Source organism: Diadema setosum, chromosome 6 (assembly GCF_964275005.1).
Source record: "Diadema setosum chromosome 6, eeDiaSeto1, whole genome shotgun sequence".
In the NCBI taxonomy this organism is placed as follows: domain Eukaryota; kingdom Metazoa; phylum Echinodermata; class Echinoidea; order Diadematoida; family Diadematidae; genus Diadema; species Diadema setosum.
The window spans coordinates 41204265-41228774 of record NC_092690.1 but is presented as its reverse complement, the minus strand read 5'-3'; the positions used below and the strand labels follow the sequence as shown (position 1 = coordinate 41228774).

Here is a 24510-nt window from a genome sequence, read left to right as displayed (position 1 = left end):
ACAGGAGAGAATATGAACTCATTTCAGGAGAGTCAATTTTTGACACATTTTAGATGATAGTGTGAACACATATTAGGTGTTCACTTGAATATTTTTCTTCTAATACAGAGCCATTCTGAGTAACTGCATCTTGGATGCCTATGTAGTTTTTCCTTTTCAGTCATTAACACAATATAAAATGCGAACCAAAAAGCAATCAAACTGTTGTATGACAGGTACATGTAACCTATGAGTTGCTGAAATGGTTTTATGTTTTGGTATTTTCTGTGCACATTTGCTCATGAACCCTATATATTTCTGATTACACAATTTTTATAAGTCTTTTTACTGAGTTCAAAGTTTGGGAATAAAGAACATCTGTATTGAATTCATATATTTGAGTGGAATCATTATTGCCCATAGCTGGATAAAACGCAACACGTAAACACATGCAATAATCTTTTAAGTTGAAGTTTTGCATGTTGCAGTGTACTCACCAATTTAAAATAATTGATGGTGAACTCAAAAATGATTTCAAGTTCATCGAGTCTGCTGAAGGCTGCTCTCTTTCCTTCAGTCGATGTTGAGCTGAGAAAGACAAATCAATACCTCATCATCTCCATGACACGCTATCTGGGAGGAGAAACTTTGTGCACTGTGTCTTTTTAGATGTATATTCGTCACAATTTTCTGGTGATTCTTATGTTTCATCCGTTTACTTAGCCTTTTGTCAAGACCCTCTCGCTTTATGATGGCTATGTCGGGTACGTGAAGTGAGCCAAGCAGAGCGAGACAGCATGAGGGCCTTTTGAGATCTGGGGGGCATTTCATGAAGCGTTTTGTCAGATATTTCGTCTGACAAAATGTTAAAAGCTACTGAAATCCTTGTATCTGATTGGCTGAGAGCAAATTTGTCCGACAAGTTGTCGGACAAAAATGCTTCATGAAATGCCCCCCTGATCTGCTTCACTCATTATTATTCCTGACACATGAACCCTACTGAATATTCATATTAACGGGATCCGGTCAACCAATGGAATGGCGCGCTCCCCAAATCCTTCGTCTTGGCGTTGTCCAGCCTGTTTGCATGCATCACTGACCACCCATGGAGGTCTGTGGCGTGCATTCGCCATTATGCAAATCGGGCTTGGGCAGACAGACACACATATTGGTCGATTTTTTGCTACCCAATGTGGGTAGCAATTCAAGCATACTGTAATTCAAAGGGTAACATAAGGGGGCAAATCAGATCTCAAAAGGCCCTCGCGCTGACACACTCAGCTGGGCTCACTTCATTCCCAATTCGCTCATCACCATAAAGCAAGAGGGCCTTGGCAAAAGGCTAGAGTTTACTGAGCAGAACAAAGAATGTAGTGACCTTACAAGCAACGATCAGCACTTACACGAAAGGTCATATCAGCAGCATATTGAGCAGAAATCTGTATCAGCTATTAAATTGACAAACCAGTGAACTTATAACTAGGTATTTGAAACAGTGAAGTGACAATGTAGTAGACTTCAAAATAAGATTACATCCTCAGCTTTGATAACATTTTTGCTTTGTTTGGATTCACTTTTCCCCCTGTTTTTTTTCATCAATGACTATCCTATTCTTGCAATCTATGGCTGGGTTGAGCAAAGGTAAAAAGATCAATCTTTCATCCTACACACACCACGTGAATTTTCTACTTCCAATATTCACTATGGTCATGTGTTCTTTGAAAGTTTGCATGGTGCTGTAACTGTAATAGACATGTGCGCGGTATTCAACACCATGTGCATGTTGTCCTTGAACGGACTGATATTACAGGAAAGAAGACCCTAGAAAGGAAGGATTGAAGGAAGGAAGCAACAGAGTGTTAAAGGTACTGTTTCCCATTGGGAGCAGTGATTTAAAAAATGTTTAAAGAGTTATTACATTTGATGCAGAGGTGTAGGTTAGTTGTATCACAAAACATCCTATCATATACAATTTTCACAACAAAGCCTAAAATATAAGGAGATTTCTCAATAAACCGTAACTGTAGACAGATTAGTCTGCAAACATTTTGATTCTAAATCACTATTCACATTTTGTATATTTAACAATACTTAACATCGATTATACTGGTTCAAATTTTTACAGTGGTTGTTTCTATCCCTAACTCACATTTCAGAACTAGTTTGAAGCACTAAAAGCTGGTGTTTTTTTGTCATCTGCAAATGGTGAATAATGCCTTTAAGATCAAGAACTTTTCCTGCTCTAGGTAGCTTATAGTCAAGGTCAGTGTCCTATTGTCAGATATTGGCTAGACATTCTAATACAAACTAGGGAGCGTGAGATCAAAAAACACATTGGTGTAAGCTTAGAATATGGTCAGTGATACAGCAGTAATTGTCGCCCTTATTGTGTCTTTTGCCCAATTTAATTGTCACCCTTTTTGTGTCTTTTGCCCAAATTCAGTGTCTTTATTTTTCCCAGGCAGTTAAGGATTAATCTGATATCACCTCTTGTAGTATTAAAGCCTGTCTTTAAGTCGCTTTGTCCTTTTGTTGTAGACCAACCATTTCCATGTGTAATTCCCTGTTAACATTGTACTAGCCTATCCCCTCTGTGGGAACTGTACAGCTGAAGCCCTTGGGTCATTGTGTCAAGCTCAAACAGTGCTTGTACACAAGCCAAAGAGGACCTTGGAAAAGGCAGGCTGGGTTTTGACTGCTTGGAGAGAGGGGTCTGGGTTTTGACTGCTTGGAGAGAGGGGTCTGGGTTTTGACTGCTTGGAGAGAGGGGTCTGGGTTTTGCCTTATTTGAGTGAAGATGTCAACAAATATTTCTCACAGCAACAACCAAAATGTGATGTCTGTGTGACCGATTTCCATTTCATTTTGGAGAATATAACAATAGTAACTAGGAAAGCACTCTGACAGCGCAGACCTCCACCAAGCAGCTACTTTCCACCACTGATCTTGCTCTTCCCAAAGAGATTTTAAAAGCTCTTTGGGCTCTTCCATAGAGATCAGTGATTTCCACCCATAGGTATACATGCTGAAAAATTGCCTGATTCCCCAATATAGAAACCTTTGTTACATCATAATCCTTCAGCTACACAGCACCTCGCCCTAGCAGAAACTAGAGCATGCACTTTAGTGCGCGCATGCAAACCTCAAATATGCGCAGCCTCAACTCCCAAGTTCACTGACCTTAACTGCCAAAATGTCAAAAATCCTTCATAAATTCCCCCCAAATTCTTGGATCACTACCAAAATTTAATCGTTTGTTACTTGTGCCATTCTTAACCTTTGATGCAAGTTTCATCTACATGCGTTACCTACTTTTTGAGTTATTGTGCACACGGACAACCTAACAAACGAACAAACCAACGGTTAACGAAAACATAACCTCCTCCCTTGGAAGAGGTAACAATATAAGCAAGGCAGAGAGTGACAGTGAAGTCACAAAAGTGAGCTGGAAGTTGAAGTAGCACAGAAGGAGATGAAAAGATAGGAGACAGGGATAGTTGATATTAAGCTGGTCTTACTCATCGATGATGAGGTTTTGTTTTCTCATCCATTTCTGCCATTTTGGGGCCAGTGTGCTACGATTGTAGAGTAGAGGAGCAAAGACAATGATGCGGAGGTTGTTCTCATGGCACTTGCGTCCCTCTCTCAGAAGTCTGTTCCAGCCATCGACCACGTCCTTCGGCTGTAAAACAGACACAGAAAAGAATTCAGAAACTGTCAGGTAATTATGAACTTGAATTAAACTGCTCTTGCAATGGGACAGACAAAAGGCTGGGGAAAAATTCCTCAATCGTTTTATTATCAATTCTGCATTATCAATCTAAAATCTAAAACCTTTTTTTTTTTTAACTTAGGTTCCAATTCATCAGGCAGCAGCAAATAACTGATCACTCTTAACCTTTGCTGCTTAATTTGACACCAGCACAAAATAGAATGCAAGATCTGATTGTTCTTGTTTTCCCTAAACTATGGAAACATTATACAAAATGTTACAGAATCATATTTATCCTCATGTTGAGACAGACATTATTCATTAGTGGAAATAATTTTCTGATTACAGTACACCCTTTGTACCAATTTATTATCTAGAGTAAATGACCGTTGATATGATATAATATGACTATAAACTTAGAAATACCATTATTTAGCACTTTTTTTATACATCGTTATTATAATTAAGATGATGACGATACAGCATACACTTCATTTAATCATCACTGTTCTCTGTTTGGTGATTGGAAGGCACACTGGCTGGCAGAGATACAGTGTATCTGTAGGAAGGTGGGAAACACCTCCCTAGTCTGCTGGCAACCAACCACCAATGAATAGAGATTACCTAATCCCCTAATTCCCATTGTTTCACGATGGCCTTCCTGTTGGACTGACCCCGCGTTCACATTAGTTCCCACGCGGGGACAGCCACAAGAGATCTCATCTTTTTTAGGACTGACCGTTCACATTGGTATCTCATCTGTCCCCGAGCTGTGGGGGCAATTGGGGCTTGGGGGGAGCTCTGCCAGGCATAGCGCATGCGCACATTTGATGACCACAGCTGGACGCTATCAATTTCGCCCCAAGGTCACTCTCCTCTCCAAATCCTGTCCCCTTACCCGATTTGTTTTGCGGGGACAGGGGAACAAGTCCCAGTGAGTGTTCACATAATGGTTTTGGAGGAGAAAGTCCCACAGCTCGGGACTTTCCCCGCGTCGCGGGGACCAATGTGAACGCGGGGACAGTGTATGTTCAGGAAGGTGGGAAACACCTCCCTAGTGTGCTGGCAACCAACCACCAATGAATAGAGATTACCTAATCCCCTAATCCCCCTAATCTCCATTGTTTTACCATTACCTTCCTGTTGAACTGATGCACACTACTACTACTTAACCCAAGTGGGCTTGGTATATTATGTCAAGTTTGGAGGGGGGATTATCTGCGGGTGCTAATTAAAGAGCCTGTCAAGTTAGACTATGAAAGTACCTGGGCACATAAATGGTTAAAAGATGAAGATGATTAGAACATAATTTTTGAGCAAACCAATACTATAGCAAAGAAGGAATAAGGTTAGGACATCATCGCAGAATTTGATCAGTGTGTGATTTCAACAGATATCAAATCCAACATGGAAAATCTTATTTCCTTTACAAGCTCATGTCTAATTCTAACAAAACTTACCCACTGTAATTGCTGCATTTCCTCAATTTCTATATCTATGCAAACTTTTGATTTAAAACATAACTATCAGAAGGGCTCCAAATTCACTCCGTTTCTACAGGTGTATGAAAACTATGTTCTGCCTGTAAGGCCAAGTAAAAAGAGAAACCAGTTTCTCGTCCTCGCGCGCATCGATTTTGGCCGCCGCATCGATTTTTTTACTATTTACTATTTTCAAAATGGCGCTGAAAATACCAAGAAATTCATAATTCTTGTCCCAACCCGCTCCCCGCCCGCATCGATTTTCAGTTGCCGCATCGACTTTTTTGATATTTACTATTTTTTCGGCCGCCGGAAAAAAAAAAGAAGATCGACAATTCACCTACCAATCGTGACGTCTCATTTCTAATTTTTACGCCTTGCGTCCTCTACTTAGCTGTAGACTGTAGTACAGCTGTAGCTTCTGTGTGTAGTGTGTATGTAATAACGCATGCATTTCACACTGCGAGCTCGGCCGATCGGCAAGAAGGAATGACCCACAAAGCGTCGAACTGCACTGTAGTGGGATGGGCGGCGCGGCGGGCCGGCCTACTGGGCCATGGGCTGTGATGTACAGCGCACTCGGTACGTCGTGAACGCGATAGCGGCAACATTTTTGCGAACAATCGCTGATATTCCACGCATATTTCGCGCGTTGTTCGTATTTTTCCCCGTTTCTGATATTTTAAGCGGATGAATTGTACTGTACAAATGCTTGTGAGGATTGTACGGTATCGAGTTTGTATACATTTTCATGTCATTGTGACTATGTGCATGTGTGTGCAGTGTCAGAAGGTACGGTGCCAGCAGGGAGGTCCACACCTCCCTGGTGCCAGTGCAGTGGCCGTGCCGCACCGTATATCGGCAAAGTGTGCGTGTTTTGTAGCTGTCCAGGGTCCCCATCCCCTGGTCTGTCACGGCGATACATTCTATTTTGAAGAGAAAATGAATGCGCTTTTCCAGCAAATGTAGAATTATTAAATGGGTGTATCTACAAAATAAATAACTTTTCCACGGATTCTGGTTTCTGCGGGATACTTTTCTTCACGATGTACATTCACGGACACAGCCGTGAGTGGTATCATCTGTATAGTGTACTGTTATACAATCATTCATCATCCGAATAATGAGCGATTATCAAATGTCTTTTTAGAACATGAAGAAACATCTTTAAACGTTTAATGCTAGAATGCCATATCAGTATCATTTTGACATCCATCTGCAATTGTACAAGCCAGTTTCTAGTTGAATGTGCTACAACTCTAATGTACTGTGAAGAACTGCAGATATACATACCAGCTGTGTGGACACAAAAAGTCACAATCACCAATAAATAAAGCAGTGTTTTGAATATCATGGAATTTATTTCAGTCGTACATTTGTTGAATGACATGTTTTATACCTGTTTCAATTAATAGCACAATACATCAGAATTGCAAGTACACTGGTATCAGAAAAGCCATTACAACACTAAATACCAGCATCAAGATGGTCATGTTCCCTTAACATCTGTAGTGGAAAGAAAAAGCAAATGTATTTCTGCATGCATGAAGTTTCGTTTCAAGTATGGCACATAATTATATCTATTTGTTTGAAAATGCACAGCGTGCAGGCAAGACGTACACTTGGGACCTGCTGGTCTCATAACACAGCTACCAGAGTGATATTTCATTTCATAAATTGAATATAGGAAATTGTAAACCCCTCTCTCGTTACCTTTCTCAGAATTACTGGACGAGAAACACATATTACTTTCATTTTGACGATCCTTGAAAAAATAGTAAGATATCAAATAGTAAGGACCTCCCTCATCGCCTTGCTCAAAAAACCCGGACGAGAAACTACTTTCTTTTTTTACTTGGCCTAATACAAGGAGTGACATTTCACTTTGACTTTCCCCACACAAACTCCTGTCACACAAGACTAACCTCTGTTTTGGCATGCACCTTGCCACACTTGCATGTGTGGAACTGTTGTTTGACAGTGGGTGAGAGAGGGAACCTGATTTGAATCTTCCTTCCTTGTTCCCCATTCTCTGATTCTGCCGAGTCCTTTCTCCCAGTAAACACCACTGTAGAAGATAAGAACAAGAAAATAGTTCAATACATATTCATACACTGTCTATTAAAAATGAAGAAAAAAAATGTTGGCACAATATTTTTTTTACTGTTTTCTCTCATGTGTGTATCTTTGAAAAAAATGTAATCAAAGCCCCTATACAAAATTGATAAGATTTACACAAGCACAATATGTTTCACTGTGGTGTTGGGATTGGTTTAGTTTTATAGAGAGCGGGTGCACGTTCAATGAAATATTGTGGCACATAAAGTAGTAATGTACCATTTTTCAAGTGTAGTGTATTTGAGAGGTGGTTTCTGGCATGATCTCTTTCTTCAAGCTTCAGAATGCACGTCCACTCAAATGATACAATTCTCTTCATACATTGAATGAGACACACAGTTAACACACTATGAAAGGGTGCATGGGCGAATGGGGGTGGAGTCTTCATGGTAGAGAACTTTGGTTGTTGTAGAAACAAAGGCGAGACTAGTTTTAGAAAGGAGGTAGCGTTCTTGGATTTGGTTTCAACAACAATTCTAAGTAATCAATGGGGGAAGGGCAGGATGTCTGGGTTTGACTTCACTTGGTTGTAAATTAGATGGGGCGAAATGTACAATGTATACTCAAGGGATGATGAAGGTCCATGACTCACTGAAGGTGGAAAGTATTGGTAGGGGTCATTGACTGGCTGGAGTTGAAATGACACAGGTCATCATGGGGGGGGGGGGTAGTGACAAATTTGTATATCATTGCACAATACTATGATAAAATGATTGCCACAGTCATTAGGCGTTTTCAAATCAGCTCGAGAATTTTTTTTGCGATTGCGAGTACATTTCTTATTCACATCGGCCCGAAGAGAATCAGCCCGAATTTTTGTCGAGCTAATTCGACAGCTGAATAATATGTGCAAACAGCATCAGTAATGTGCGTGCCCTCTCAAAAATTCCTCATGATTTGTGTGCAATTTGCCTCGATCAATCGGGTCACACACACTAGGCATGATGGGATGCATCGCGCTAATTTCTCGAGTCGTTTTCACATTATCAAATAGCGCGCTTCTATCCCACTATTTCATAAATTTCCGGATTTGGACTCGAGAAATTTTCTCGATCAGAGCTATACAAATAGCACGCTAATTTGTGTTCACATTATCAAATAGCGCGCTATTTCGCTATCAGGAAAATTTCCCTAGTCAGAAAATAGCGCGCTATTTCGAAACATCGGGCTGATGTGAAAACGCCTACTATGCCAAATCTTGTAAAACATTTTACTGGTGATGAGATTTCCAATAATTTAACTCAATAATCAAAATTCAACTACAATCATATGATCTGCTATCATATTCGAAGTTTACAGCTCTAGCATTAGAGTAGACAAATCAAGACTCAGTTCTTGGTTGGAAAAACAAAAGCGAGAAAAAAGGGAAAAAGATAGCCTGCATTAAAACAAAAAAAGAAGGCGAATCTAGTGTGGAGAGTTGCATCATGGGATTAAAAATAAAAAGATTTTCTCTTCACACGTTATGCACACCCATCAAGCATGGAACAAATTAGGTCCTACAGTATCTTTTTTAATTCAAACAAGATAATCAAGCTAGATTGATTTTCACATTCACTGCATAAAAAAAGAATTAACAAAATGTGGAGGACTTTCATCGTACGATGTATCTGACAAACTGACCACCTTGCATAAAGACTACTGAGTTTGTCACATTAGTGACATTTGATGATTTCTGGAAAAAAGGCCTTACTAGAGAGAAAATAACTTAAAGGCATAATTTACCATTTGCAGAAGAAACAAAAACCCAGCATTAGTCCTTTAGTTCTAAAATGTGAGTTAGGGATGGTTACTGCCACTGTAAAAATTTGAATAGTATCTGTGTAATCGATGTTACATTGTAAGTATTGTTAAATACACAAAATGTGAACAATAGTTACATGTATACAAAAAATTTTTCCAGACTAAACCATCTACAGTTATGGTTTAATGAGAAAAATACAGATATCTCCTTATATTTTAGGCTCTATTGCAAAAATGTTACATAGTAGGATGTTTTATGATACAACAGACCTACACATCAAGTTGTATGCATCAAATGTGATATCTTGGACATTTCTTAAATCACTGCTCCCAAAGGTAAACAGGACCTTCAAGTCCAATCTTGATTTGATTTCTGATATAGTACACAATGTACATCAACTAGCATGACTGCATGCAAGTAGCAGACCATACAAGTGATCAAAAACTTGTGATGATCCCAGCATGAATATGAGTATATGGGACCACTAGTGATGTATTAGGCAATGGGACAGTACACCATCACCTACTAAATTTCTGCATCTTCATTCCCTTTTCACATAGGCCTACATTATCAAGTAAGGAACATTGTATGACACTGACAAAAAGTTAAAGTCTACCCCATGTTATACCTTGATTTTCCCTCTAGTTGTAAGAAGTACACATGTATCAAACAGACACCAAACATATTTTATCACTTAATGCCATACATTTGTTCTGAAGAGAGCTCCCCTCATACAAAAAACATCATGACATGGCAGCTATAGAAGGAAACAGTAACACATTCACTATATATTGCACAATTTTGGTTGCAAAACTAGTCAAATTATGAGTCACATGAGCAATTATAGTTGAGAGTTTCAGTGACACATTATTATGGAGTGCTTGGCTGTATGCCAAGACACAGTGGATCTTTGCATCTCACTAATTAGCCTGCTGATCAATCTAGAAATTGTAAGCTCTTAAAATTTGTCTGCAACCTAACCTTAAAGGTTACACCTGTTCATGCAGTAACATGTACTATGTAACATACACTGTACTGTATATACAGTAGAGCTACATTTATACACCCTTCATTATGCACGATACAATACTTTCAATGATTCTACCTAATACTCTAATCAGTATACACCACATTTTCTTGGGGTGCTGACAGTTAATGACATGCAAACCCATTTCACTACAGGTTGACTTTCAGATCATAAAACATGCACGTCTGATACAAGTTTATTTAGAACTACACAGACAAAGAAGTACGTTGTCAGATTTTTAAGTTTAACGTTCATGCAACTTCAGGTTCAAGAAGATATCATGTAGGCCGACATATTAGTGGAGATCATACTGTCTTCACTTTGAATAGTCCTTTACAGCATGGCACATTCAAATGTTCAGCCAGCAGGTGCATCATTTGTAGCATACACATCCATGAGAGTGACTCTTTCACCAGCAACTCTACCGGCCTCTCTCACCACACAAAGGGAAACATCACTTGTACCACCACTAATGTTGTGTATCTCATCACTTGCAGAATTTGTAGAATCCAGTATGTTGGGGAAACCAAGACAACACTCAAAAGACGCTTCTACGGACATAGATCTACTGTCAACACAGCCAAGCTCGACACTCCAGTGGGCCACCATTTCAATCTACCCGATCATTCCATCACTGATATGACTCTACAGGGCATTGAATCTTTAGGCACTCGTCCAGACACAGTCAGAACCAGCAGAGAGAAGCTCTGGATGAGACGACTTCACACCATCCAACCCCATGGCCTCAACATCCAGGAGGGAAATGACTAACCACCTCTTATATCTCTAATATATATATATATATATATATATATATATTTTTTTTTTTTTTATTATTATTATTATCACCATTATTATTCGCTTTTTCATTTTTCATTTTTCAATTTCATTTTGTTCTTTCTTTGTGCCTTTTTCCATTTGCAGACCCTTTTTTCCCCAATTGATTCCTTCCTCTAGTCCGAGTCTCTTTTATACAGCCTTTTCTACCTATACACACACACACACACCCGGTTTTGTTTGTTTACACATACTTGTGCTTATCTTGCCTTGCCTGCTTTTTGTGTACTTACAATGTATACAGTTTTCTCTCCCCCAGTTTTTCATATGTGCTTTATTTTATTTCTTTTATCAATATTCTTTTCATTACTGTTATTTCATTGTCATTATTATTACTGTGTGTGTATATGTATACACTTTGATGTTTGATTTCTTCCCCTTGTTGCCTCCTCCTGGTACACCTTTCAGGGCTCACTGTTTGCTCAGCCCCCCCCCCCCCTCCCTTCCTCTTGCTGTTGCTTTTTTCACTCTTTCCCTTTCTTTATCCCTCTGGTGTTCCCTATCTTCTTTGATGTTGCCTCCCCATTCATCCTTTTCCTTCATTGGTTGCCTCCTTGATCCTCATGATCATCACTGACCCCCTCTGCCTTTTGTCTGTCCCCTCTCCTCTGCCTATTGTCTGTCCACCCTCCTGCTTTAATCCCCCTCCTTTTACCTGTTGGGCTCCTTGCCCATGACCTCCCTCTCCTTTGTTTCTTTGTTCTGTGTACCCAGCTTGTCCCTGTCTGTTCTTGTTGTGTAAAGTCCTTATATGTGATTGCTTTCCCTGCATGTTTGTCATTTTGCCTCTGACGAAGATTCTGCTAGGATCGAAAGCTCAGGCCCCTTTTGACTCCATTTTACTCCATTGGCTCGCCCTTATTGGATAAGCAGTTTTCAGCAGCTTTTTTTGCTACTTTGAATAGTCTGCAGACGATCTGTACACAAATATCCACCCAGTTGTTGTTGAGGAAAGATCTTATCTTTATTCAGTATGAACTATTACTGACTTGTAAATAACCTGACATTGATGTGTTTTTGTTGGAAGAGCTGTAATTGCTTTAATCACAGGAAATAAGATTTCACTTTCTGTGCATATATCCGAATAGAGAGAAAAAGGGTGATAACATCATCATTATCTCAACTAATAAGTGACAAAAATTAGGGGGTTTTTCTGTCTTTTTTTAAAAAGAAAACATGCAACGCAGGGTTAATTTTCCTGGTATCGCATCACAATTTGCTATGCACTTTTACACCACTGCTACACAGACGATCTTTTGTGTAGCAATTTCCTTCCATAGAAATGTACAGGATACCATGTGAAATATTGTTCATCAGCTGAAATTGCTAACCAAATTTGAGTTGGAAAATTATTCCCTGCAATGCTGTAGAATATTGCGATTTTCTCATTTTATGTCAACTTTCAGTGAAACTTGTACCATTGTGTTCATTTTTTTTTTATTCAATGTGAAAAAAAAGTTGACTTTAATAGTGTACTTGTAGGTGTCTTGATGAAGACTATTTACTGTATACTGACAAACATTTCCTCATCCTGTAACAGTACACTCATCTACCCCCACGATGTGAATGGTTCAGCCCAGCTCTGTAGTGTGGGTGGTTAGCCGTCTACCTGTGCCAAATACATACATCACTTGCATGTTCTAAAACTGCTGTATGAAACATAGGGGCACTCACACTGTACAAACTGTACATCAACACATCTGAACTGACTATAAACTTGTACAGGGTACAGTACCTTCCCCATATATCACATTATACAAAGCTGCATTCACTTCATGTTGATTTATCCCTATAAAATTTGACTTGAATTCATATAATTTGCATTGTATACATGTACCTCTCAACACCCCCCCCCCCCAAAAAAAAAAAAAAAAATAATAATAATAATAATCTGGAAATACATGTATGGATACTTGGGAGAAAAAAAAAGATACATGTAGGAACACAAATTTGACTGTAAAAGCTTCTATCATCAGAAATAAGAACGTTTAGGTATTAAATGAGAAAAGTTGGCAGGTAGGCCTATCAATGATAAATATATTAATGATTTACTGGCAAGCCTTGGATCATACACTGTATTTTCGTCAATGTCTTTCTGAGTTAGTGTGTTAAATAATAACTCTAGCCTCCATGATAGGAAAAAAAAAATTAACATCATGGATATTCCATGAAAATTCATCAATATGTCGTCATAACTTTGACAGAAATACACTGCCAGGCTACAAATTTGGACTTGCTAAACCTCACTGCTGACAAATTATTATGAACGGGCATTTCCAAAAGGAATGGGGCTCTTTTCCAATTGGCCTTTGAAGAGGTGAATCACTGAGATTAATAATACTTGTAACTATACAAAATTAATACTTTGGATCACAAACATTGTAAGGTGTACAAGTACATTTTTTTTTTTTTTGTTCTACAGGGTATAAAGACTGGGGGTCTTTGCAGCCCAGCTCATACCTCTACATCAGGGGCCTGTTTCACAAGACTTGTCATCAGTGACAACTGCCACATTTCTATGACAAATTTGCTCTAAGCCGATCAGATGCAAGGATTTCAGAAGCTTGTCACATCTACAGTACGACAACTTGTCACTGATGACAAGTTTTATGAAAAGGGCCTAAGAAAATACTATTCCATGTTTAACATAAATCACATTTTAACCCATTTCAGATGACTGAAAAATACAGAGCAATGTTAAAAGCAAACTAGACAAGTTTCATCTACGGTATGACCAACATGTGACATCACAGCCATTCATTGCCATGAAAACTCGTTCTAAACAGCCTCACCTCTCCCAAATGTCTGTAAACACTATTGTTGCTAACCATGTTCACACCTGGTTCCAACCCAAAGCTATATAACAAAAGGCTGTGACATCACCACTTTGGTATTCCATACCAACTCAACTGTAGGGGGTTCACACGTACACCAATTAGCAGGATACACAAATCTCGAGATTTGCATTGCGATCGGTATCTCGAGTTTTTTGCACGTGTGGACAGTAAAAACCCGATATTTAGCGGGATAAACATCGCGATGCTAATCTCGAGAAATCTTGCGCTAGTTCATCAATTAGCGGGATAATTGGCCCCGCGCTGGTACGTGTGAATGGTGGGGATTAGAATCTTGAGTTTTTATATCCCATCATGCAAAGCGCACATCACAACAGTGCTGCCCCCCCACGGAAGAAAGCAGTAACTGCATAGCTGCTGAGCTGAGATAAATGCGATTTTGTGTTTTTTGCAGATTCTTTAAAAACACAGAAACATTCAAAAATAATTTTGTGGTATGATTATGCACCATACCTAGTTGTCTAACAGTACCTAGGAAAAAGTGATGTTTCCGTTATTTTTTAAATGTTATTTAGGAAAATGCAGTTACTGCGGTGGCTCACCCTTGATTCTGGGTAGTTTCCCCACGGAAAAAAGCAGTAACTGCAGACGGCCAGGAGTCTGCTGTTTTCCCCATGGAAAAAAGCAGTAACTGCACATGCCACATGACCATAGGAGGAGAATTGTTACCACCACCAGGTTATAAAGTTCTTCTACTTTCTGGTTATTCTAGATCTATAAGATCTAGGACCTATCGCTAGGCCTAGACTAGGTCTTGTAGATTGAATGGCATTCTGTGTAAAAATAAGGTAGACACCTATGTACCCTAATTGAACTTTGGAGTGCCCGGCCTGGCCCCTGACACATGACCCTGGACTAGACAATAAAGTCAAGTCTCTTCGTCTTAGATCCTAGTCGAACTCTGACGTTACACTTAAGCTAGACTACAGATCTATGCCCAATGTTAGTGCTAGACCTAGATCTATTACGTTAGATTAGGCCTAGGCCTACTGACATTTTGTCTAACACTAAACAGTTAACAATAGATTAGAATCTAGATCTACATGTAGGCATACTCTGTAACTTTAGATCTGGTAGACCTATTTTAAACTTTAGGGCCTACATCTAACATTAGACTAACGTTAGTGCATTAATACTAGTGCTCATCTCCCTTCAATATATTTTCAGCTCACCTAGATTTTCTGGTTCTGGTCAAAGCCATGGCTACCATGACTTTTCCTCTGCAATTCATGATAGATTTACAGGCATGCCTGGACCGCAGAAACTGTGTGACAGCATGGTTAGCACTGGCATGATCACTCAAACTGTACCAGACCTGCAATACTGTGCATGCAAGTGATGACTGTGATGTGATGCAATGTTTAGCTAGTTACTGTATGCTGCAGAATTTATGCGCATGCAGCTGCTGCACGCGTATTCTGCACTCTGAGCGCGCAGCTGAGTCTGCCAGGTTTGCTAGTCTCCAGAAAGAAGCTTTTTCTACAACTTGTCATATGATTCCCTGCGGGCAGAGTCAAGTTACTGGTGAAACAATCTTTTTATATCTACTCTCCTAAATTATGGGAGAAACTGCTGTTTACATTGTTAAAAAAAAAATTAGTAGAAAAAATAAATGGTATTAGGGAAAAAAATATACAGGAAGGACTATACAGAGTCTGAATGATAAAGACTAAATTGTTAGTTACTGCTTTCTTCCGTGGGCTTTGTTAGTTACTGCTTTTTTCCGTGGGGAAACTTGCAAAGTTGAATCAACTGGATGCAGTTACTGCTTTTTGCAAAAGTGAAAAATTGTATTTTTGGTCACTTTCATTTTTCTTTTTGCAAAACTGACCTATTAACATTGGAGAGCATTGGGTAAACTATTCATTTTTGCAAAAAAGTAAACATTCATAAAAATGTCAGTTACTGCTTTTTTCCGTGGGGGGGCAGAGTGAGGCCTCTGTGAAGAGGTCCTTAACCTCTTTGGAGCCCAACAACAACAGCGCGCGAACCACACCACTGACGCGCAAACAACAATGGGCAAAGAGAAGCGCGTGCGGGCAGTGATAGAGAAGGGCGCTGTGTGACCCAGTTTGCAGGTTTTGCTGTTACCTCGATCAGCAATTAGCGGGATAATTCTGTACATGTGGACACTTGCAAAAAACTCGAGATTCCGAGCGCGATCGCTATCCCGCTAATTTGGAGAGTGTGGACGCTCGCAAAAAATCTCGAGATATGGAACGCGATCGTCATCCCGCTATTTTGTACGTGTGAACCCGGCTATTGTGACAAAGAGTCAAGTTTAACAAAACTGTAATCAAAGTGTCTTTTGTCAAAACATCTTAGAGAGCAAAATCATTCCTTAGCACTGCTCAACAGTGTATGTACGTGTAGGATCGTGAGGTGGTTGATATCCTACAATCATATAATAATGCAAAATTGGAAACATGGTTGTTTATTGACATTTGCCCATCAGATATCACATGCTTGGTTGTTTGGGGGATATCATGAGATCTGCTTAATACAGTGTACACTGTGGAACAAATGCTATTAATAATTGTAAACTGATATCACATACTTCCAAAGAAATTACTCTGTTGACTATAACAGTGAGTACAATATCATTGTTTACACTTTGATAAACTTCTATTTCACTCCAAACATTTTATTACACAAAGATGTATCATGATGTCAACACTCTACAGTATAGTGCTCTACTATACACTTTAAGTACAGTATGTACTAGTACAGCTTGTACATTGCAGACGGCACTAGACGGTTCCACCGCCAGGAAGTACACTGTATCTCATGACGTGTGCTTTGTTGCCATAAAATTGTATACTCTGTATCCATGCATTAAAAGAAGCCCAAACCCAGAGAGAAATGTGGATTGCGTGAAAGCAGAAACATTAGTAGAACACATCAGTGAAAGTTTGAGCAAATCAATGCAAAAGTTATGAATTTGTAAAGTTTTGGTGTTGGAACCACTGGATGAGGAGACTAACTAGAGGTTATGATTATGTCATAATTCAATAAATATTCAATATAAATAAAATTTAATATAAAAGCACATTCCACAAAAATTGACTTTTCTAGCATAATGAAAGAGCACTTGACTAACTGCTTTCAGAAAGCAGGGGGAATAGTTGCTATCACATACAGTACAGCAAGTCAGGATCAAGGTGATGGAATATGTAATTTTCACGAAAAATATATATATTTGTTAAATTCCCTTTACACTTTAAATCTTTATATTGTTGTCCATACATGATGCCATAACCATGAGTAGTCTCCTCATTCAGCAGTTCCAACACTAAAACTTTAAAAATTCATAACTTTAAACATCAATAGTAGGCCTACAATTTTCCTCAAACCTTCACTGATATGTTCTACTAATGTTGCTGCTTTCACTCAATCCACATAAATTTTTCTCTGGCTTTGGGTTTTATGCTAGCATCCTGATATATTCTTCTTGACATAAAATACAACATGGCTTTCTTCTCTCCTTCTACCCCCCCCCCCCACACACACACACACACACACCTTGGTAATTCTCAGAAACAGTCCAGTTGTTGTTAATTTATGGGGTGCCTCAAAGCTCCATGGTTTATTTGGAAAGTGGATAATCCCCATCAAAGCTCCATGGTTTATTTGGAAAGTGGATAATCCCCACTCGGCATACTCTCCACTGTGTACATTGCATGTATCCCTCTGTTTCAGACTATTGGCTACTAAAATGTGTGTAGTGTGACCATTACGTCCACTGTGCTGACAAACCCAAGGCCAAGTGAGGATACTCTTGGTCATTCACCCAATCTCACAACCATGGTGCTGGAACTTTAACTTCCAAAATGATATCCCCCTGATCTATTTCCGTTTCACTGTATACGCCAATATTTCGCAAGCTTTTATTTTTCGCAAATTTGAAGCGCGGACGTTTGAGATGACAATTGCATTGCATGTTCTCCTCTTACCCCACATCATGTTGAAAAGTAGGTACGCTAGGACGCAACCTACAAAAAATAAAATGGCGCCCCTATATGATACAGGTGCATCAAATAGCTCTCTGCATTTCAAATTCAGCAGACATAAAAATAGCCCAAAACGTGTAATGAAAACTCAGACTATGCAAGCTGTAAATAGATCGAATTTGAGTCACAATTTTCCGCATGCTCAGAAGTTTTTTTTTTCTCTCTGAACGTCATGTTGCAAAAATCTAAAGATCTCTAACATTATATAGATGATGACTGGCGGGGGAGGGAACCTACCGAATGTTCCACCCGAAGGGTTTGAAATGCTATTGAGGGAGGTTATAAGTCCCGAGACGAAGTCGAGGGACTTATAGCTTCTCGAAATAGCATTTCAAACCCTGAGGGTGGAACGTTTGGTACATGTTCCCGACAACAAAAGTCATCATCTGTTATATTATATTGGTTAGTCAAATACGTCAACGTCAACCACCAAAGATCGTAGAGATATGTAGGCTCCTACGAACTTTGCAGCCACGGCCACCATGTACTGGCTCAGCAAAGCGTGCATGTGCAGCTAGCGCGCACTATGCACTACATATACATTGTAACTCGCTCGCGCAGAGCCAAATTCACTGTGCGCGCGATCCTACGCGTTGGCATTCTGTCATTTGTTACGTGGAAATGTTTTCCCATGGGCGAACATTACCAAGAATGTTCGCCCATGGGAGAACATAACGAATACGTACCTCCATCACGTGACTCTGTTTAACTAATCACTAACCAGTATTTGACTAACCCATTTAATATAAAAGAATGAGTGACTCAGCCAGGTGTGAGGAACCACTTCCCAGTGATAGATCCATGACTCTGTCAAATGGCTACCACTGTGGATACAGACAGCTCAAAAGAGGCCCAAGAAAGAAATTGGGATCACATCAAGGATGATGTAGTCAGATATTTATACAATATTGACTGGCCTCAAGGGGGATACCAGAAAATATTCTTTCAGTGCGGGCAACATTTATCTGGTATCTCCCTCAAGGCCAGTCAATATCATAATTACAAATGTTACCTATCCCCTAGGTAAATTAGGAAAATATGTGAATAAGGCTATACACTATGATATAGATCATGCCACATTTGACTACCTGTAGATCATCGCCAACATGTCAAATAATTGAAAAATTGTTCATCAATGTATACATATCAACTCCAACTTCAAAGATACATACATATTGCCACAGGCGAACTTCAAACATCTGAACGCTTTTACACTTTATTTTTGCTTCTGTTTCAATTTGGAGAGTTGTAATAATTAATGGTCACTGTGCAGTTATTGAGCACAAATGGACTAGTCATTGTTTGACGCGTAGTGCTGCTGGAGGTGGTCGACCTTGTATGATTTATCGGCGTTCTTCTGCGGTGCGTGTAACCGACAAACAGCGACGTCCTTGAATGTTTTCTCTTCGTGGTCAATCGGAATGTTTACATGTACAAAAATTGTGTAAAGTGAATGGCGAAACCCGGAAGAAGCAAAATACCAACGGATATTGACTACTGACCTCCACGACCCTGCAAAATACCAACTGCAATTGCCTTGCAAAACTACCTCGTATACGTAATGAGCAATGATTCTCTTCTATGGAAACTTTAAGCTCAAAACAATTCTGAGAATATGGAAAAAAGTTAATCCTGCAGTTGGAGGGGATACTGCAATATTACTTTGGTAGATAAAAAGACCGCTTGGGGGTTGACTGATGACCAATTCATTGGGTGATTTCAAGTTTGGTGCTAGTGCTAGTGCTAGTGCTAGTGCTAGTGCTAGCTCCCAAGTAATAGCGTTAAATCGAGCTCCAACACCGACGGTCAGATTAACGAGGCGATACCGATCAAAATTATCGATCACCAGCACTACAACTGTAGGTGTTGGAATCACAGCACCGCGAGCTCCGCGGGAATTGCGCGACGAAAAAAGTGATGGCGCGTGATTACAGTCAAATATCAAAAGATGTAGCCAAAACTGCTTAGTTTAAGACCCGTAGTGCGGAAGACGGATTAAAATGCCACAAATTTCATCCATTCCCCAAAGTACAACTTTCTTAATTTTGCTCCCAGGCTCAGATTTATATAGCCATGTCTGGAGTGTTCGTGTTCTTTACGTGGGCGACCACTGCATTAGCATAGACTTTGCACGTTACATGCATCTACATATTGTGGAAGCGAATACGGGTCTTGCACAGCAACGCTAACACCAGCACCGAACTTGAAATGAAGAAAATGCTAATCCCTAGGGGCTAGTGTTAGTCAATGGGGAAAAAGCACGTACAAATCGCTACACAGACGGCGGAGCTCGGTTCAGCAGACGACATTCAACACCGAGCCCAGCACCAGCAACCGGAAATACGTCATAATTTTGAGGTCAACTCCCAACACCGACATGATTTCAAGTTCGGTTTTATCAGCGGTGCTAGTAGTGCTGAGATAGCACTTAGCACTAGCACTAGCACCGAACTTGAAATCAACCATTCCCTGCCCACCAGGGTTATAAACCATGAATAGCATCGGTCAGCACAGAAGTGTATGGGGTACACGCAGATGACGTGTGTACAGCTTACAATTCTGTATTCAAATCTATGAATACAATATATTAAATATCATTTCAGATTTATTCAACTTGGTAGTCTCATTAAGACCTGAATGTGCAAGCCCTGCTCTTTCCTCTTCCATGTACAAGCTTGTATACTGTAAACGTCAATATTTTCGCGCGATTAATTTTTCGCGCTGAGCGGCTCGAAAACATATTCGCGGGTTCTTAAAGTCGCCCTCCGCAGCAGGTTAATACACAGTCTCTGTTTTCATCCAGCGATGCCATTCACTGCAGCGTATGATAAGCAACGTATAGCGAGCGGCGCGAGTGCGAGTACAAGCGCTCAACTACGTAGTACATGTGTATTTTACTCAATACATGTACTGTAGTACTAGTACTAGTACTGTAGTCGCGGGGATGTAGCAATCGGCCATGGGCTCGGTGCGTGCGGTGCGTGCGGTGCGTGCGATGATACTGCTATATGCGTAAACATGTCTGTACTACGTAGCTGTATCATCGACGAAGCGCACACAATTCAGGCCGTTCAAAATGTGCATAGAAAATTGCGAAGATTTATTCGTGCGTTTTTGAATTCGCGCTAGCCGAACGTAGCGCGAAATCCGCGAAAATTAATGTACTGCGAAAATTTCCACGTTTACAGTAGGTTACAGATATTATGCCCATTTCAACCATTTTGCATCTAGTCTCCTTGGGAGTGACTCTCAGTATGAACAGACCCAAAGGGGCACAAAGGACAGTTTCACGAGCGCTCCTGTGCTAGAGTAATAGTGTATTATGAACAGGGTATTACAATGTAGGCCCTACATGTAGGCCTACAATGTACAATATTAAATGGGTTTTATAGTCAAGTACCGGTTATGCCCCAGTCACATAGACATCCCCGATCACCCTGGACCACCCCGGATCTGATCCGGGGAGAGATCCGTGTTGACGCCGGAAGGCCAACACGGCAACTTTTGGAAGTCAAAAACATCTGGCGTCATCCCGGGATTGCCGTGTTGGCAGAGCAATCCGGGGTGGACTGGTCCGTGTGGCTGCCGTGTCTATGCCGTGTTGATCTGTGTAGCTGCCGTGTTGATCTGTGTAGCTGCCGTGTTGATCCGTGTAGATGCCGTCTTTGTCCATGTAGACGCCGCGCTCTTCCGGCCTTATCCGTGTAGCTGCCGTGTTGATACCGTGTGTACAGTCATACCAAAATCCCGGATCTCCCCGGATCTCCCCAGACGTCCCCGGATTTCCCCGGATCGCCGTGTAGATCCTTGAGCATCCCTGTTTATATGTGACTGGGGCATGTGATTGGCTAAACACAGTCACGTAATGGAGCTGTACATTCGTCATGTTCGCCCAAGGGCGAACGTTCTTGTAATGTTCTCCCATGGGAAAACATTTTCACGTAACAAACGACAGCAGGCTTAGGACCGTGCGTGCACAGTAAATTTGGCTCTGCGTGAGCGAGCAATCGAGTGTGTTGTGCTAGTGGTTGACGTTGACATATTGATGTTTGATGTATTTGACTAACCCATATAATATAACAGATGATGACTTTTGTTGTTGGGAACATGTACAAACGTTCCACCCTTTAGGGTTTGAAATGCTATTTCCGGAGGCTACAAGGTATATGTATGTCCCACGACTTCGTCTCAGGACTTATAACCTCCCTCAATAGCATTTCAAACCCTTTGGGTGGAACATTCGGAATGTTCCCTCCCCCGCCAGTCATCATCGATATAATGTACATCCAGTCATGAGACAATGCACAGGCAGAGCCATGTATCAAAACAGTAATGTTCTTTGGACTGATTTCCTGTGGACATTATAAACTGGAATGAACCATCCGCATTGTAACTCTCCTGGTTGGCGGGACTGTCTTGGGGGATTCCCCACACCATGTCGTTCTATTCCCTGCTTTTGAAACAGGCTGCTATAAATACTCAGATAACACTGTTTATATTTTGGTACATATCAGTTTACATTGTAACAAAGTTAACCTCAAATACTTGTAAACCATTACCATATTGCAATCATGGTTTTTAGATGGCAAAGATTACCAATGTTGACACAGGCTGCAACATCTTTTAGTCATTTATACCACAGAAGCATTCTCTTTTTGGAGTGATTACAGGTAGCAAACACTACAAAGAAAAACCAGCAACAATATGTGCCAATAGTTTCATGTATTCAAAGCCTCTCATCCAACAAAAGTTAACATTTTATAGTCAGTTACAACATTTGAATACATCAATCTTTCTAGTCTTGATTAAATATGAGATAATTCTAATCAAATCAAATAGTCCAATGGTGATCATGTAACAAGTTTTTGTTTAAATGTCCCATTATTCACTGGACTATCCATTTTCTTTTTCAAGTTTCTTACTAAGTCCAGAAAGTGTTAGGTGATATACACCAAGTGTAATGTTCTAACAAGGCAAGCGCCATAATGTGTCTCGCCCATTTGCCTACAAGAAATTGTACGCGAATGGGATATAATGTTCAGATAAAACTAGAAATACATTGTATCACTTAAGGTGATTAATACCCCCGCCCCGTGACGACAGTCTTACCCAAGGAATGATCTTTCCTTGATCTCCTGCCATTTAAACGCCGTTACCATGGCAACGCAGCTTCCGACACGTCCGAAAAATATGTCTTGCACATCTTCCAAGACTATTGTGTGCCACATTTCAAAAGCTTTTGTCAAAAACTGAGGAAGTATGTAGTTCAATCCACAAGATCTTTCCTTGATCTTCCACCATTGATATGCCGTTACCATGGCAACGCAGCTTCCGACATGTCCAAAAAATATGTCTGCACATCTTCCCACCAAGACCAATGTGTGTGCCACATTTCATGAGCTTCAGTCGAATACAGAGGAAGTAGTTCAATCCGCAAGATCTTTCCTTGATCTTCTGCCATTTATATGCCGTTACGATGGCAACGCAGCTTCCGACACGTCCGAAAAATATGTCTTCCACATCTTCCCACCAAGATCAAGGTGTGTGCCACATTTCATAAGCTTTGGTCAAAAAACTGAGGAAGTAGTTAAATCCGCAAGATCTTTCCTTGATCTTCTGCCATTAATATGCCGTTACCATGGCAACATACTTTCGGGTACTGTCAAAAAATGCGTCTTGCACATCTACAACCAAAGGCACACATCTGTACCAAGTTTCATGGAAATTGGGCAAAAACTGAGGAAGTAGTTTGCAACACAAAATTCTCCATCATTTTGGCTCATAATATGTGAGCTGTTACCACGGCAACATACTTTTTGTCACTGTCAAGAAATGTGTCATGCTGACCTACATCCTAAGACAAACATTCAATATGAATTCCATGAGAATTGGAAGAACACTGATGAAGCAGTTTTGCCATGAAACATTTTGCCCTATATTTTACCAAACATGCCGTTACCATGGCAACGCACTTTTTGCCACTGCGGAAATATGTGTCTTGCACATTAACATATTCAGATGAACATCTGTACCTACAGTTGTAATTTCATAAAAATTGATCAAAAACTGTGGGAGGAGTTCGCGACGCAAGATTTGTACCCATTTTTGCCCATAATATGCCGTTACCATGGCAACGTACTTTTGGGTACTGGGCAATTCCATGGTAACGGAAGGACATTCAGACAGAATTTTCACAGTTTAAAAAAGTACTCTAAGAAAAGTTTGATGGATACAGCATTTTAAACTTTAGAGATGTATTACCAGAGCCAAAGACTATAATTTCCAACAAAATTTTTGTCATACCTGCTAAAGAGTAATGAAATATGCATATTAATGAGGTCGGTAACGGAAGGACATCAAAATGGACATGGGTTTTCAGGCAAATTAGTTTTTATCAAAACTCTGTGAAGTTTATGGAACAATCTTAATTTATTGGTATACAGTTTAATTGCCATAGTTTTAGCTATAATGGAATATATTTGACTTTCAAATATGTTTGCTTATTTTTTAATTAGACCACATAATGTCCATGTGTGTTTGGTAACAGGACGGTAACGGAAGGACATGCAGATTGTCCGTGCAAAGTGTATGGGGAAGATGGGTTATGGTTAGTTTTTATTAAACCTCTCTAAGGTTAATGATTTTTTCATATGTGGCAGGTATACAGTTTGATCCAAATAGTTTTAGCTATACTTTTATGTATTCAACTTTGAAACATGTCAACTGGTTTTTTAATTACAACACATT

At 40.0% G+C, this 24510-nt stretch overlaps 1 protein-coding gene across 1 annotated transcript in view; it reads right to left on the bottom strand.

Annotated features, from left to right (window-relative positions):
• LOC140229808 (uncharacterized) overlaps nucleotides 1-24510 on the bottom strand; it is an 84509-nt gene that overhangs the window by 53830 nt on the left and 6169 nt on the right. The window contains exons 2-5 of the mRNA XM_072310041.1: nucleotides 7098-7240; nucleotides 6466-6468; nucleotides 3498-3661; nucleotides 477-567 (exon numbers count right to left, since the gene is read on the bottom strand). Of these exons, the coding sequence (XP_072166142.1) occupies nucleotides 477-567; nucleotides 3498-3661; nucleotides 6466-6468; nucleotides 7098-7240 (401 nt within the window). The remainder of the gene's footprint in view (nucleotides 1-476; nucleotides 568-3497; nucleotides 3662-6465; nucleotides 6469-7097; nucleotides 7241-24510) is intronic.